The sequence below is a fragment of the Epinephelus lanceolatus genome, chromosome 12 (genome assembly GCF_041903045.1).
Source record: "Epinephelus lanceolatus isolate andai-2023 chromosome 12, ASM4190304v1, whole genome shotgun sequence".
Classification (NCBI taxonomy): Eukaryota; Metazoa; Chordata; class Actinopteri; order Perciformes; family Serranidae; genus Epinephelus; species Epinephelus lanceolatus.
Genome location: NC_135745.1, coordinates 15,253,079 through 15,269,710, shown reverse-complemented (window position 1 = coordinate 15,269,710; position 16,632 = coordinate 15,253,079). Strand labels below are relative to the sequence as shown.

The window sequence follows — 16,632 nt, the reverse complement described above, 5'->3', positions numbered from 1 at the left end:
CATGTGTGCGGCGATGAATCACCATGGTATCCTCCATTGCCATGCCACCTTCGGTACATTGCTCCTGGCATTCCTGGACACACTCCATAACCACCTCATCACACCTGACAACCAGTTCTTTGAGCCACAGTAGCTGGCTGGTAGTAGTAACTACAGTTTTCTGCTGTATTTCTCCCACCATACTCCACCTTCCTGAACCCCATTGAGGAGTTCTTCTCCACATGGCGATGGAAGGTGTATGAGCTCAACCCCCAGCAGTGCGTCACGCTGCTCCAGGCAATGGAGGAGGCCTGTGACGATGTCCCAGCTGAGGCCTGCCAAGGTTTCATGCGACATTCAAGGCATTACTTTCCCCGCTGCCTGGCGAGGGAAAACACTGCCTGTGATGTGGATGAGGTCCTGTGGCCAGACAGGAACCAAAGGCACGATGTGGCACACCAGTAAATCTGTTTTGATGGTTGTGGCCGCATTTGTTTGATTTTGGATGAAAAAATAAAAAAAATTCTGTTACTGCAAATGTGTTGTTTTATATTTGAATGTACCACAAAACATACTGTAATACAGTATTTTACAAAATGGGCAAGTGTGACAGCATGAACATGCAAATGTATAATTCTGAGTGTTTTCCATTCAGACAGTGGTGTTTTCCATTTTGCACTGCAATGTTCAATTGGTGCTACAAGTGTCTACTCATATGATGGCTGTGTGTGTCATTTGAACACAAAGTTCCATTTTGAGAAGATGTTGAACTTGTTTTGAAGGCAGAGTGTTATTTTGCAAGACAAGTGTTGAGTTTAGCAGTTTGTGTGTGTGTTTTTGTGCTTTGTGTGTGTGTAGTTTTGAGAAAAGGAGGTCTTCCTCCAAAAAACGTGTTTCAGCAATAGAGAAAAACTGTAATCAGCCAAATAAGTATGGCATATTGCCTTTGACTAATATTATATTGATATGATGAACTTATACTGCAAGTCTCACAATGTGACTATTGCACAAGAACACATTGCGATGGTGATGCTCTAATGATATTGTGCAGCCCTAAATTGAATTGAATTCTATGATTCATCGTAGAAAAACAACCAGTTTTTGGATTGGATTTATGACCCCTGGACCATTTTTGCACTGCATAGGAGTGACCCCCATCAAGTTGTTGGAAGTAACTATGTAACTTCTACTTTAAGTACATTTTAAATGAACTACTTTTTACTTTTACTTGAGTAGATTTTTAGATGGGTAGCTTTACTTGTACTTAAGTAGAATTTCATCAAAGTAAAGTACATTTACTTGAGCAGAATTTTTCAGTACTTTTTCCACCTCTGCTGAAATCGCTTGTGCTGTCATGGATCCCACTCATTTATACTCATACCACAAGGTGAAATCAATCATCAGTAACGAGTTGAGAGTGTTGGAAAAGCAATTATAAGGGCCTTTCATGATCTAAACATCAAATATTGTTCAGCAGTTTCCATAAAACTGTGCATTAAGAGAAATGCAAGTTTAACTTATTATTTTGAGCAGTTGTATACATTGATAGTTAGATCATTGTAATGAAATGAATAGACTGTCATCTCCGATGTAATGTGTGAATTGCATTTTGAAATGCTAATACTTTGATGTTAAGTTGTGTCATTTTGAACAGGTGATTTTAGTTATCATTTGTTAATGATCTTAGGTTAATGTGTATAGTATCCAAGCAACTGGAAAAAGTGTTTTGAAAAAAGGAGTTTTGAAAAAATGTGCATTTTGATCATTAGTTTTGAGTTTTGTGTCTAGAGTTGTGAAAAGGGATATCAAGGTTCTGAAATTAGAGCTGAAGTCATTGTAAAAAACTGTAATGACAGATCAAAACATACACATTATGAAACAAAAACCAACAGCATACCCTGTAGAAGCAAAAAAGTCAAGGTCCCGAGCCGGGCCAGTTAGCTCGCGACCTCGCTCTTTTCCTCTCAAACGGACTTTCTTTATCTTCCATTAGATATCAAAAACTCAGATACTCAGAGGTCAAAAAAAATCACTGGAGACACGTAGAATCAGATGCAACTGAGTTTAATGTGCTCGCAGGCAACAAACACATCACAACCCAAATGAGCCAAGCTCCGGAGCAAGGCTGGAATTTCTTTGTTTGCGCTCGTTCTTTTATCGTAGAATTTCTGCTGAGTCATCTCTTTCCCTTAATCCTTCTCACTTGGCTCTGATCGTAACATATCCCACCTCTGCTGAGTCACTTTTTCTCCACCATATTGGTGTCATATTTCTGCTGAGTAATGTTTTTCCTAGATCTAAGACCGCCTCCTCTTACTAGGGTCATTCTCAGGACAAGCTGTAATTCCCCTAATTTTCCACTAGTGTTTTCTGAACCCATTCTCATGCTATTTTTAGAAATGATTCACAGTGAGTCCTAGGTACTTCTCCACCACAATGCTTAAGTGCTCAATAAGTGTGTGTGTGTGTCATAAGAATACATGAAATATTAAACCAGTGTGTAATTTGTCAGTTGCACAGATTATATTGCTTCAACACATATCTTTTTAAAGGTCAACTAAAAGGTACAGTATATGTCTTCAGTAAATCAGTACATTACACTACATTCCCCCCTTTGGGGCTCCATAGTCCCATATAATATCTTAAATCACAGCAAGGGGGAGGAAATATATATATCCCCCCTCTGGGACTTTATAGTCCCATACCATTAAGATTTAGATTGGCTATTATCACACACGAATCATTTTCCAGTGATCAACATCAGTAGAGCTGCACATAAGTCATACTTCATTGATTAACAGCAGTATCTGTCACACATTTTGTCATCCGTAGGTATCACACACAATTCATGATTATCACCTCGAATAATTCATATGTATATAGAGTATAAGAGCTAGCCTAATAATGTCTTTGTTTTTCTTGTTGCATGATTAATCATAATGACATTCTTATACAGTGGTTGTGACTACAGTCGTTACTGGTATTTTCTTCAGTGAATACATGATAACTTCACATATACAGAGTACAGTAAGCAAGGTACATAGCTATCTTTGCTGTTAATGCTGCCAAGTTACTGTCCGTTGGGCACATAGGCGGATGTACCAGTCATCCGCAGGCGCCAGTAGGACGCCACCTGATCCCCTCAGCATCTCAATCTTCTGTTGCAGCACGTGGTGGTTGACCAGTTGCCGCTGTAGGTCATCCCTAGCCTGGGCTCAAATGGGGGCTGGTCCTCTGACATGGCTGGGCGCTCTTGGTAGGCCAACCCTGGATTCTGCTGCTTTGGATACAGGGATCTCCACATGCTGGCCATGCTCTGCACCAATCTGTGTGTTAGAAAGGACATTGTTTAGTTCAATTCACTTCCCTCCTTTTCCTCCTAATTGCCCCGTAGTATAGATAACCTATATATGTTAATCAGTCGATTGTTAGTATGGGTTTGGTAACAGCAAGGTTTTTCCTGAATCTATTGCCAATTATTTGGTTATTTCTTACCCTGAATCGGCTCTCCCTCTCTCTCTCTATACAACCTCGTATTCCCCTTCCAGGTTCCCCTTCATTGGCTCATATAAGTTTATATTGTCAGCCATATTCTCACATACGTCCATATTGTCAATCATGGTTTCATATAAATTGTTGTTCAATCTTTTGGGTGCATAGGATCTTACCCACGGTTTATCTAGTTTCCACAATTTGCCTTTCTCGGGGAGCTTTTCCTGCTGTTGTATCAGCATAATAAATTGTCCCGTGGCCATTCTCATGGCCCTTCTTATCAGGATCTGTACTAGGGGAAGGACGCCGAGTCCAAATATTACTCCTATAGTCTGTAAGATTTTTCCAACAGAGAACTTTTCTAACCAATCAAGAATTGATGAGGTTTTTAGTGTTTCAATTGGAATGTTGTACTTGTTGGTCTCTGTCTACATACGTATGTAAACTTGAGTCAGGTTACCATCTTCACCTGTTTCTGAGCTGCTGCTTTCTTCTCCCTGCTCTCTTTCTGCCTCTGCTCTCTCTCCTCTCTCTGTTCTCTCTGCGCTTGGGCCCTCATCCTCAGCCCTGTGGCTACCAGGTGGCGACTGAGGAAGGGGTGTTTTCCTCTGAGGTGCTCTCTGTCGACACCCTCTCTGGGTTGTTAGCTCTGCAGCAGTGGTTAAGATGGAACCAAACGTCCTTACCTTCAACTTTCAAGGCAGTTGGTGTAGCTAATATGACCTTGTATGGACCTTCTCTGCGTGGCTGGTCCCACTTCCTTTTGAACACCTTGACGTACACCCACTCTCCAGGAAGTATGTGTTGAAGGTCTTCTGGGATTTCGACCCTTCTGTCCTCTGTGGTGCCTTTCACCTGCTGGGAGATAGCCCTATGGATACGGGTTAGACTTCGTAAATAGTCAAACATTTCGCCTTGTAATTGTTCCAGGGACGGTCCCTCATGGGGACCCCTTAAGTATGGTAGCGGCATGGGCCGGCTCGTAAGCATTTCATGCGGTGTTAGATGCGTGACTCGGCTGGCTTGTGAACGCATAGACATTAGTGCAAGCGGTAAAGCATCCACCCAATTAAGCTTATTTCCACTATCTACTACTATTTTTGCTATTTTGGTTTTTAAAATACCATTTGCTCTTTCTACAGCTCCCTGTGATTGAGGGTGGTAGACTGTGCCAAATGTGTGTTTTAGTCCCAATGCTCTCTCTACTTCTTGTAGATCTCTGTTTTTGGAATGGGTTCCATTGTCGGATCTGATTCTTTCGGGAAACCCATGCGTGGAAATGTATTGATTGATCAGAAATTTGATTACTGTCTTTGCATCCTCTGATTTGGCAGGTATGGCTTCTGGCCAACCAGTGTATGCATCCACTGCCACCAGAAGACACCTGTATCCTCCCACTCTCTCTAGCATGTCTGTATAGTCATTAATGACCTCTTGACCTGGGAGTTTGGGGAGGGGAAATCTCCCCTGATGTGGTTTCACCGCGGGTCTAACATTGTATTCTGTATATATCTTACATTCTTGGATGCGATTCTCAATCACCGCTGGCAAAAACGGGTGCCACCAATGAGTGAGATATCGCGCCATTTGCGTTTTCCGACAGTGAGTCACACCATGAGCTTCTTGAAGGACTGATCTCCTCAGCCCTGGGGGCAGTGCAGGTCTCCCGTCTGGAGACCCCCACATACCCTCTGTCTTTACTGCTCCTCTTTCTCTCCATACTGTGAGCTCCTCTGGAGAGGCTTTCTGCTGTTCTGCTATTAACATATTTACATCACAGGGCGGCATGAGGTCATGCACTGTTCTCTCTGTTTGTAGCATTACATACTGCTGACTGTATCCTGCCTTTCTTTTGGCTGCCACATCTGCTGCGTCATTCCCTCTGGAGACAACTGTCCCTGCTTTGTCGTGACCCTTGCACTTAATCACTGCTACCTGTGCCGGCTTCATCAGAGCCTCCCGTAGTCTCCTCATGTCCTTCTCATGCTTAATGGGGGTCTTTGCTGCTGTTAAAAAGCCAGATCTGATCCACTGTGTCATTTCCACATGGATCGCTCCTACGACATAGGCAGAGTCTGTGTAGATGTTCTCTCTTTTCCCTTCAGCCCATTCTAATGCTGCAATCATTGCTTGGAGTTCAGCCAATTGAGATGATTCTTTTCCTGTTACACTTTCTGTAATCACTTCCTCAAACCCTGTCTCTGTCTGTCTTACCACTGCATATGCTGCTTTCAGTCCCTCCGTTGGATGTCTAAAACAACATCCATCTGTGAATAATGTTTTTTACACATAGGGCCCAAGTCTTTGGCTTGATGTTTGATGTACTGCCAAAGATATGTGAGGGGAGGCTTCCTCCGCCGCCTCATACCACTGCAATTGCTCTGAGGTCAGTTCAACAGCTGCAGCCACTCCCCCATTTCCCACCAGTATGCAGGTGGATGTTATCTCCCACATTTCCCTTCTATCTCATTATAAAATGCCTGTTGATACAACTCGTTGCCATTCCTGTCATAATAAAGAGTTACATGGAGGGGATCGAGAGGAGGCGTGTAGGGATTTAATGACTGAACCCAGGGACGCCAAGACTGATAGAGAGTGCCAATGCCAGGCGTCTCCATGGTTTCTGGCTCGAGAAGGCCCCAGTAGATATCAGCTCAATGTCCTTCAGCCATGGGGGAGGTATCCGCTGATAACAACATTTGCGAGGAGGAATGCACAGTTGTTAATGAGCAGTTCACAGTGTAGCCATTTGCCATTTCCCCAATAGATTCACAGGGCATGACAAAGAAGAAACATATCTGCGTGAAAATGTCTGTTCAGCCTGGAGTATGGTGGTAGTGAGTGGTTTGGTGAGCGGCAGATTTTGTGGTTGTCCCGAGAACCCAGTTAGTTCAACTGCTGAGGATGATATTTGGTGTTTAGACACAGGGAGATTCAAGGTGGCTCCACAAATAAAACACCCTCTACCGCCCTGACCCCCTCTTGGGTCGCCACGACCCCCACCCCTGCCTCTGAATCCTCCTGTACCTCTTCTCGAGCCACTCCAATGGGGAGGGCGAGGATCAACCCACTCTGGGGTCGGAAATAGATCTGGAGTGTGTATGGGGAAGGGCGGAAGCTGCCGAACCATCTGATTGGTTGATTTTTTCTCTGCTTTTTTTTTTTTTTTGCATCGTTGGTTTTACGTCGTGCATCTTCCAATTGGAGTTTTAACAGCTGAACCTGTGCTGACTCTGTACTATCCTTCTCTGCCTTTTTCTGATGGCATTGTATATGACTTCATTAATCCTGTAAGCTTCACTGCTCTCTCCTCGTATTCTTCCCTTGAGTCTGTGTCTGACCATATCTGATCTCCCTCGTCGTCTGCTTCCTCTTCTGCATCATACTGACCTGGTTCTTGCGTCTTATTTTCACTCTCCCTTCATTTCCCTCTTCCATCTATTTCAGGTGTTCTGTGAGTTATGTATAACCTCACCTCTTAACCTGTCACTGGTGAAATGTATGTGTTTGCCTTATTACTCTCCCTATTTGTGTTATCTCTGGTCCACGATGTTGTACCAGTGAAGTCAGCCTAATTTGATCTCCCAATGTTGCAGCAGCGAGCCCGTGCACTTGATTTATTTAACAGCTTAGTTTGATTCTCTCTATCTGCTCACCCCCTTCGCTGTCTATGTAGCTTCTTTCCAACCCAAAATGTGTTTTTTATGCCTCTAGTGTCCACTGAACCATCAGTCATGCAATATTCTTCAGCCCAAATTTCATTACTACTGCTGTCACCCTCTTCCATCCAACTCTTAACAGCTTGATCTCAACTTCTTTTTTCTTTATTTTATTACTTATTGTATTTATTATAAAACTATACATATAAACTAAACCTACTTATCATTTATAATTTATTTATAATTTTATTGCTTATTCTATTCATTTATGAGACTATACTTATCACTTATTTTATTTATCTATAAAATTAAATTAAAATAACAGATATTTCTTTTTTATTCTCCCCTTAACAGCCAACCAGTTTGTATGGAGTTCACCCGAGCAACTGGTTCAATCAGTGAAACGTGGACTTTTTGTTGGCACCGTTAGGTTTCCAGTCCCCAATTTGTTGACACCGTTAGGTTACCCTTGTCTGGTTTTGTTTCACTGAGACGCTGTTAATAACTACCTCATGTAACAAAACTTTGAAACAAATCACATAAAACAAACACACAGATACCAGATTATGATAAAACATTCAGGCCCCAAAATGTCTTTTTTTCTTTGTAATGACCTTTAACCCAATAGAGGTCAGAACCAAACTATCAAATTTTAACAGAGCTTTGTTTTTTGTATAAGCCCACTTCTATTGGCTGTGTTCCTCACTCTGTGCTGGCTGCATGCCTCACCCCCTCCTTTTGTGCTCTCTGTTTAGTCAGTCTCCCAATGATTTGTCAGTCTTTTTACAGTTACATTTTATTTAACACTTTACTGTATTTACAACACTTTATACAACGCTTCATGCATTACTCTAAATAGATTATACTGTGTTTACTACAACTTACTTCTAAATATACTACAATGTATGTACAGCAACTTTATAGCTTACAGTTAGGTTTTTACAATTTTACACTTTTGATCGATCTGTTAACTGTTTTGACTTGTTTTTTGTCTTTTTTACTTTTCCTTTATCTCTTTGGTTGCAACATTTTAAGCGTTCTGCCCGTTCAGTCCCGTTCTGTCTACGGTGACTCCCCCTCCTTCTTGGCTGGGAGGTCACTTTCCTCAAAACGGCGGTATCCACAGAAGCTTTTTACTTTAGGCCTTTTCTTAATCTCTATTCCCTAAGCTCTCCGTCTGAGCTGTCCCAACGGTTGACTCACACACACCTGCCCCTACAGGCTTAAAGGTGTGCGTGGCAAGTCGCTAGCGGTATCCACGGATTCGCTTTTGAGTACCTCTGACTCTCTTATTTTTGCATTCCGCCCGAGCAGCCTATTGGTTGGCTCAACGCCCCTGCCTTCACAGATTTAAAGGATGCGTTTGTCAAGTCAATAGCGGTAACCACGGATATGCTTTTGAGTATCTCTGACTCTTTTCTTCTCTTATTGTGCACTTTTGTCTCTTTAAATACTTTAAATACTCTTAATACTTTAAATACTTTACTCTTACTACCTTCCTCACTACATTTGTTACCGTACATTCAGCACACACACATTCACTCTTTCTTTTGCCTGCTTGGTTACTCTAGCTCACTCCCCACATTCCACACACACATACACACACTCACTCACTCCCTCCCACATTCACTCTCCATGTTTATCTCTCTAACTTACACACACACACACTGTGTTGCACTAGATTCAGTTGTCTCCAGCAATATATCAGCTATGTTCCAATGTTGTGTTATTAGTTAGTAATTTTTACATCACATTTTAGGTTCTTTAGGAGAGGAATTTGTCAAATACCTCCGACCTTGGCGGCTCCCAACTGCACCCCAGACGCACCCGGTTTAGGCAGAAAAAAGGCTCTGCTTACCTTATCTGGTGGCCACCTGTACGTCTGATGTGCAGTCAAGCGCCCCCCGATCTCAGGATCCGACCTCCTCGTCCTCCTGGCTGGCTCGCCAAATAATGTAGAAGCAAAAAAGTCAAGGTCCCGAGCCGGGCCAGTTAGCTCGCGACCTCGCTCTTTTCCTCTCAAACGGACTTTCTTTATCTTCCATTAGATATCAAAAACTCAGATACTCAGAGGTCAAAAAAAATCACTGGAGACACGTAGAATCAGATGCAACTGAGTTTAATGTGCTCGCAGGCAACAAACACATCACAACCCAAATGAGCCAAGCTCCGGAGCAAGGCTGGAATTTCTTTGTTTGCGCTCGTTCTTTTATCGTAGAATTTCTGCTGAGTCATCTCTTTCCCTTAATCCTTCTCACTTGGCTCTGATCGTAACATATCCCACCTCTGCTGAGTCACTTTTTCTCCACCATATTGGTGTCATATTTCTGCTGAGTAATGTTTTTCCTAGATCTAAGACCGCCTCCTCTTACTAGGGTCATTCTCAGGACAAGCTGTAATTCCCCTAATTTTCCACTAGTGTTTTCTGAACCCATTCTCATGCTATTTTTAGAAATGATTCACAGTGAGTCCTAGGTACTTCTCCACCACAATGCTTAAGTGCTCAATAAGTGTGTGTGTGTGTCATAAGAATACATGAAATATTAAACCAGTGTGTAATTTGTCAGTTGCACAGATTATATTGCTTCAACACATATCTTTTTAAAGGTCAACTAAAAGGTACAGTATATGTCTTCAGTAAATCAGTACATTACACTACAACCCCTGATTAATGAAGAAAAACACTCAAAGACATAAATTATTTGCTTTAATCTCATTGAGATCAAAATAACATCTTTAAATCTGTTTTAAACAAATAAACAAACTATTGACATAACTGGAAAATACGTCTGTGTGTGTGTGTGTGTGCGCACACAGTGGTGGCCCTTCGAGATGTAGTCGTGTCGAGATGGAAATATTTGTCCAATCAATGACATACAAATCAGGATCATTTCCCACAGTGATACAAAACTCCATCCATCCATTTCCTGTCCAGCTCATCCTGCTTCATCACCAGCAGTAACACAGATAGACGACCATTGTTCCAGTGCACAACGTGTCCACAAACCTCAAGAGACACGAAGAAAAGAAATGGATAAATAGAAAACAAAATAAATCATAAAGCCACATACTGACATCATCATTTAGCCCTAAAGAACCCATGATTCAGTCATTTAACATTTTATAAAATGTGTATTTATCTCTGAAGTACAATTGTTTGTTTTAATTTGGTTCAACACCATTTTAATAAATTGGTGTCACTGCTTCACTAAAGGTTAATATTTGAGCTTTTAATATCACAATGTATCTGACATGCTGATGTGAAGGTTTCTGGAAGCATCTGAGTCCTCTTGATAATCTCACTTTACTTCATATTAAACAGTTTCACCTTTTGTTGGAAAAAATTCAAAGTGGAAGATTTTCTTCAAAGCTTCAAAGTGTCACAGGAGTTTAACAGCGGATAAAGAAACAATCACAGAAGGTTAGTTTAAGGCAGGTTTGTTTAAAAACAGCTGTGAAGAGTTCATGTCTCATATGAAGAAACTCACTGTGTGCAGGGTGCTGTGATTATCATCTAGGGTTGTTTCCTTCAGGATTCAGTTTCACAGAGAGCTCAGGGTTGTTGTCCTGAGGTTCAGAGCATTCAGCTGAAATAAAAAGCAAAGACGAATATTTTAGTTCACGAATATTTTAGTTCACGCAGTTTTCAAAATGTCCAAATATCTTCAAACACCTAGTCCCTATTTACCTAGTCACTCAAGGTGATCAATTAATGTCTACCTCTTTAATTTTATTTTCATTTTCAGCATACAAATACAAATAAATAATCAATATATCACTAAAATATGAATTTGGCTCTTCTCGTCATAATGAGCCTTACGCGGCTTAAATTTCACTTTTGCAGTCTGAATAAAAGCATCAATTCATAGTCTCAACTCAAAATAATGAAAATAAAGACTCAAATAAAGAGAAAATCAATCTGTTTCAGTCTCTCACCTTTCCTGTTTTTGTAAATGACGTATCCGATCACAGTGATGAGGACGAGAGCAAGAACAACCACTGCAGCAATGATGGGGACGGTCACGGCAGTGGGTTTCTCTGTTGAGTGGAAGACAACAAAAAATAGTCACAATCTGAACAGATGAATTAAGAGTAATTATTAGGGTCCAGAAGTGGGCACATGCATTGGTTTAACACACATCTGAGCCTTGACATTATATAAAAAACACTAGATGGAAGAAACTGACACCAAAACTATTGAAGGAAACAAAACGTCCCATTCACATTAAAATAAATGAACTGCAGGACTGTCACAGTAAACTAAATGTGTGTTTCCCACCTTCACTTCAGATAGAAGTCTTACCTCTGTTGGTCCTGATCACTGCTTTGTCCAGTTTGGTGACGATGTCCTCCTTCACACCAGAGAGCTGGAACACACACTCGTACTTCTCCCAGTCTTCAGGTGGGACTGATGAAACATTCAGGTCACTGCTCATCTGAAAGGATCCATCATGGTTGGGGAGGATCTCTCCGTGGTCCACGTTCTCATGAAGCTCCTCTCCATCTTTCCTCCAGAACATCATGGCGCTGTTTGGGTAGAAACCTGTAGCGTGGCAGCTGACTGGAGACGAGGGAGACTTCTGGAGGAGAGACACTGAGGGAAGGTCTGCAGACAGAGAGAGAAGTAGAAGAAGAAGACAGTTCATAGGTTCTCTAACATTATCTACTGTATTTTATTATCTAATATAATTTCTAATATTACTACTTTGCACTACTATTATCTACTATTATCTACATTTCGAATATATAATGTATTTCAAATGCATTAGTAACACATGAACTATATATATGTATGCTGTGCAAATAAACCTCAGTGAAGTGTAACTGAGAAAAGAAGGGAGACACAGAGGAGATAATAAGACAGATGAGGAGAGGTGAGAAGGGGAGAGAGATTTGAAAGGGAGGAGGACAGTGATTGTTACAAAGACATTAAAGATAGAAAGATAAATGAAGACAAAAAGAAACATGGCAGAGAGAAAGAGAGAGTGGTGATCAGTCTGTGGGAGAGAGTGACAGGAAACAGAGTTCAGAGAGAGGGAGGCAGAGAGATGAAGAGAGGTGAGAACAATAGAGAAAAAGAAAATGTGTGTCTGTATATGTTGGCTCATATTCACTGTGATGTTCCTGTTGGTTAGAAACAGAGGAGACACATGAAGATTGTTATGTTCATGAAACTACATCAGGTCATGTGACTCTACCTTTTCTCAGCAGAGAGCTCCTCCCATAGTCCACATACTGCTTCAGCCCGTCAGGACAATGCTGAGTGAGGTAGAGTTTCCACTGTGCTATCATAGCTTTTTCATTGTCCCACTTGTGTTTGGTGATGACAGCCTGTGGTTTAGGAGCGATCCATGTCTCTGTCTTCAGGTCCAATGATATGAAGTCTTCTCCATCATAACCAAACTGCGCATATCCATTGGTGTTTCCAGTCTCATCGTCCCACTCACAACCATACATCGACTGGTAAATGTGGACACCTGAGAGACAGAGAGAGAGAGATTGAGAGATTTGAGATTACTAAAATGTAAAGTGCAATACAAATAAGATTTATTGTTATTAGATAAATATATATATTAACGTGTTTTATTTTATTCTTATATAATTTATGAAAAGTATCTATTTTATTTGATTTTGATTAATCTTCATATTACTGTTATTGTGTATTTTGTGTTTGTGTTCGTATTTTATGCTTTGCCAGTGATGCATTTTTGAAAACTTTCATGCCAATAAAGATTTTGAATTTGAGAGAGAGAGAGAGCGAGAGAGAGAGAGAGAGAGAGGGAGAGACATGGAGATTATCAGTTTTTTACCATTTATTATTTTATTATTGTTTATTATTTCACACACACACACACGCAGAAACACACACACAGACACACACACACCCCTGCAGAAAAACACACGCACACACACACATCATTCTCTTCATTTTTTTTTTTATTTTTTAGTTTCATCTTATTTATATATATTTTAACTTGTGATTTCTATATTTTGTTTTGTTTTGTTGCATTGATTATTAACGCTTTGGCAACATAGTTCTAATAATTTTCATGCCAATAAAGCAAATTTGAATTTGAATTTGAGAGAAACAGAGAGAGAGGCACAGAGAGAGACAGAGAGACAGAAAATAAGAGAGACAGAGAGAGGCAGACAGAGGGAGAGATGGAGATTATTGCAATTTTTATGATCACTTATTATTTTATTATTATTGTTTATTATTTCCCACACACACACACACACACACACTTTTGTTTTGTTGTGTTTTCTTTTCCTTTTTTTTGGTGGGTTCGGTCCTTATTTTAGCCAGCTAGTACTAAAACTCAGCTCTGCCCTCACACATACCACCCACACCCCCACGCCCCACTACCACCCCAATCAGATCATCAACCAACATGAACTCAGCTACATCAATTTCTGGAGAAATGAGATCCAGAACCAAAGCAGGCTGCAGTGTTACTCAGCTCTATGGAGAGAGTACGGTGTAGCAGAGTACCTGAGTACGCTACAGGATGAGAGGCTGAGGAGAACTGTGACCGCCTACAGACTCAGTAATCACAGTCTCAGGATAGAGACGGGATGACACACACACAACTGGCTGTGTCCAGAGGACAGAGTGTGCTCGCTCTGTCAGTAGAACCAACCAGAGACCGAGCAGCACTTCCTGCTCCACTGCAGCAGATACTCGGACATCAGAGACAAGCTCTACACACAGATTTCACAGAAGTGTGAAGAGTTCTCTCGATCCAGTGATGCAGTGAAAATGCAGTATCTGCTGGGAGAGAAAACGTGTGTCGTCCTGGAAACAGCAAAGTTTATCAAAACAGGTAAGAGCCTCAGACAACAGACAGTGACCACAGATGAGCTATCCTCCTGCTCCATGTCCAACTGAAAACTCAACTGGTCCTTTCATCTATTGATGAACTGTTATTAGTGTATTCTGTTTTATCTGTAATTATTATTATTTTCTTTTTTCTTCTTCTTTTCTGTCTTCTCATATACTTTATTTGATTTTATCCATGAGAGAGAGAGAGAGAGAGAGACATGTTTACTAAAACAGAGGATGAAAATATAAACAACATTTTATCAGTAGAAAGTGAAACATAAACAAACCTCCAGTTTGGTTTAAGTTCTGCTTTAGAATTTTAATGTTGGCTGTGAAGACCGGCTGGGCATCCAGACAGTTCTCAGTGTTCCTCTGCCAGTACTGAGGATCATCCTCTGTGACTCTGCTCATCCAGTCCTGTTTGGGTTCTGCTCTCCTGGTGTTACTGTCACAATAATCCATCTGAACTTCATCAACCAACCCAACAACCACAAACTCTGGGAAGTTTGGGACTTGAGAAGAGGCAGTGTAGAAATACTTCAGAGAGTGAGTCACTGTGAGAAGAGTAATCATTTCAGTTTTCAGAATTACAGTTTTATACATCACTGAACAATGTTATTTTCCTCTAAACATTGTAAAAAAACTACGGCACATCCAAGACATTTAATTAGCATCTGTTGTTCACTCAATAAAACACAAACATAAATGTATACTTTAATAAGTGTAATGTTTTGTCTTATACTGAATTCATATCCCATACAACATTTCCTCCACCATGAACTGATGTTTATTTGCTCTTAATTCTGTGTAAAGCTGTCAGACCAAACCTGTTCTGCAAATCTGTCCAAGAATAAAGCTGTTCCCTGTTATTACATCACACACGTAAACACTATCGCCCGCAGACACTGGATTGTTGAGACCAATAGTGAAAACAAAACTCAGTACGGACGTACATTATTAAAGCAGATGTGTATTTCAGTATGTGGAGTCAGATTTTGTTATCCTCTGGAAAATGGTTTAAAGGATATTTTAAATATTATACAATTTAAGAAGATATAGTATATAGGTCAAACTATGAGCTAAAATGATATGAAGCTAATATTTATGTTCAGTAGGTTGTTATTGATTATGTTTGTTTTTCTGTGTGCAGGAAAAGTATCAATATTACCTCACTGTGTGTGAGTTAATATTTTGTGTTGGAGTAAAAAAGATCATGAATGAGCAATGTATCATTTAAAATGTCAGTAATTTTGTTTACACACATTAGTGAATGATTTTAAATATTGTACCAACAAATCAAGTTGTTCGACTTCAGCAGGAAAACAAAAACTAACTTGTTAGTTGAAAATAAGAATCTAAAACCTTGACAGCAGCCTGTAGAGGGGTTAAAATAAAATACAATGCTGTGTTTTTCGAGACTGGAAAAATAAGTTAATGTTTTCTTTTTAACATAGTTTCTGAAATAAGTCATGATTAACAGCACTAAATAAACCACAACTCATTTTTTTATGTGAAAAGTCATGAACAACTTAAATACTGATTTCAGTGAGGGCACTGTACATATAGTTTTGGACAATGAACTGTTATTTTAACAACTTGATTTTATGTTTTCTTTATATTTTATTTATTTATCTGCGTGTTGGATTGTGTTGTGCTTTGTAGTCATGCCGCCATTTTAGCATTAATATCGATCAGACCTTATCGGTCTTCATGGTCCTGATTGTATAAAATAATTGTGACATAAAGGAAAGGGAAGTTAGGGAAGATAATACACTTTGCTGTTTTTAATAAAATACATTAGAGGTTATGACTAAATAGATAAACGTAGAGATCAATCAATGAGTTGCTCAGTCAGGATTTAACGTGAACTTGTTTTTTTACTCTTTAACTAAACATCAAAGACTATAAGACGAACCTTAAATTAATACATACAGTATATAAAGACATGAAGCTTTTTGTGTTTTACAATAAATAACCTTAGGCTATAAAAAAATCTTCACTTACTTGCCGAGGCGCCATGTAAGCTCAGGAAAAGTAGGCCTAGATAAATCCAGGCTTTCATTGTGAGTTGTCACATCTAAAGCTTTGATAAAATACCGAGTTTAGTGTTTGTTTACTGACACAAACACACACCAACTTATCACCTCGAGCACCGGGGCTGAAGAGCGGGAAAGAAGAAGGAGGGGACTGATATCGACCTCCATCTGAGCCAATGGGAATTTAGGCTGAGCATCAACGTCACTATAACTCTGCTGAGCGTCACTTGTTACTCGGTAAAACTTTATGAAATAGCTCATGAATGAAAGTGAAAGTAAAGTGATGTTATTTCAGCCTGTGTAAAAGGATAGAGAGACATCAGACATGCAGGGCTTTATTGTGTTTTCTCCACTTTGTTGACATATGAAAGGAGTATTAAACCTTCTGCTGCTCACATCTTGTATCATGATGTGTGGGCTGATGTGATGTTAATGTGCAGACATGTATTAAATCTTCTGGGAGGTCAGAGGTCACTGTCAGCTACAGATACTCTGCAGTTTGTGGGGATGCAGTTATGGGGTGCCGTTTGTAAAGTGGCTCACGCTGAAAATAACATCAACATTTTGCGACATTTAGCTTCAAGCAATGTTTAAAAAAGTGTTGTGATTTTTTAACGTCACCTTTTACCACATTTACAGCAAT

At 40.2% G+C, this 16,632-nt stretch overlaps 2 protein-coding genes across 3 annotated transcripts in view; one reads left to right on the top strand and one right to left on the bottom strand.

Annotated features, from left to right (window-relative positions):
• The window catches only part of LOC117271657 (acyl-coenzyme A thioesterase 5-like), a 148,892-nt gene that overhangs the window by 116,337 nt on the left and 15,923 nt on the right, over positions 1-16,632 (top strand). The window lies entirely within an intron of this gene.
• On the bottom strand, positions 2,028-16,125 carry LOC117271652 (class I histocompatibility antigen, F10 alpha chain-like). Its single transcript, XM_078173008.1, has 7 exons — positions 15,958-16,125; positions 14,241-14,507; positions 12,329-12,607; positions 11,434-11,736; positions 11,067-11,168; positions 10,619-10,717; positions 2,028-10,137 (listed from the first exon to the last, which is right to left on the bottom strand). The coding sequence occupies exons 1-6, from the start codon at positions 16,013-16,015 to the stop codon at positions 10,641-10,643; spliced, it is 1,086 nt and encodes a 361-aa protein (XP_078029134.1). The 5' UTR covers positions 16,016-16,125; the 3' UTR covers positions 2,028-10,137; positions 10,619-10,640.

Coding starts and splice junctions, on each gene's coding strand:
- LOC117271652 (XM_078173008.1), bottom strand. CDS start 16,015: ATGAAAGCCTGGATTTATCTAGGCCTACTTTTCCTGAGCTTACATGGC. Junction 14,508..15,957: donor CTTACATGGCGCCTCGGCAA/GTAAGTGAAGAT, acceptor CTCTTCTCACAG/TGACTCACTCTCTGAAGTAT. Junction 10,718..11,066: donor CATTTACAAAAACAGGAAAG/GTGAGAGACTGA, acceptor TTTTTATTTCAG/CTGAATGCTCTGAACCTCAG.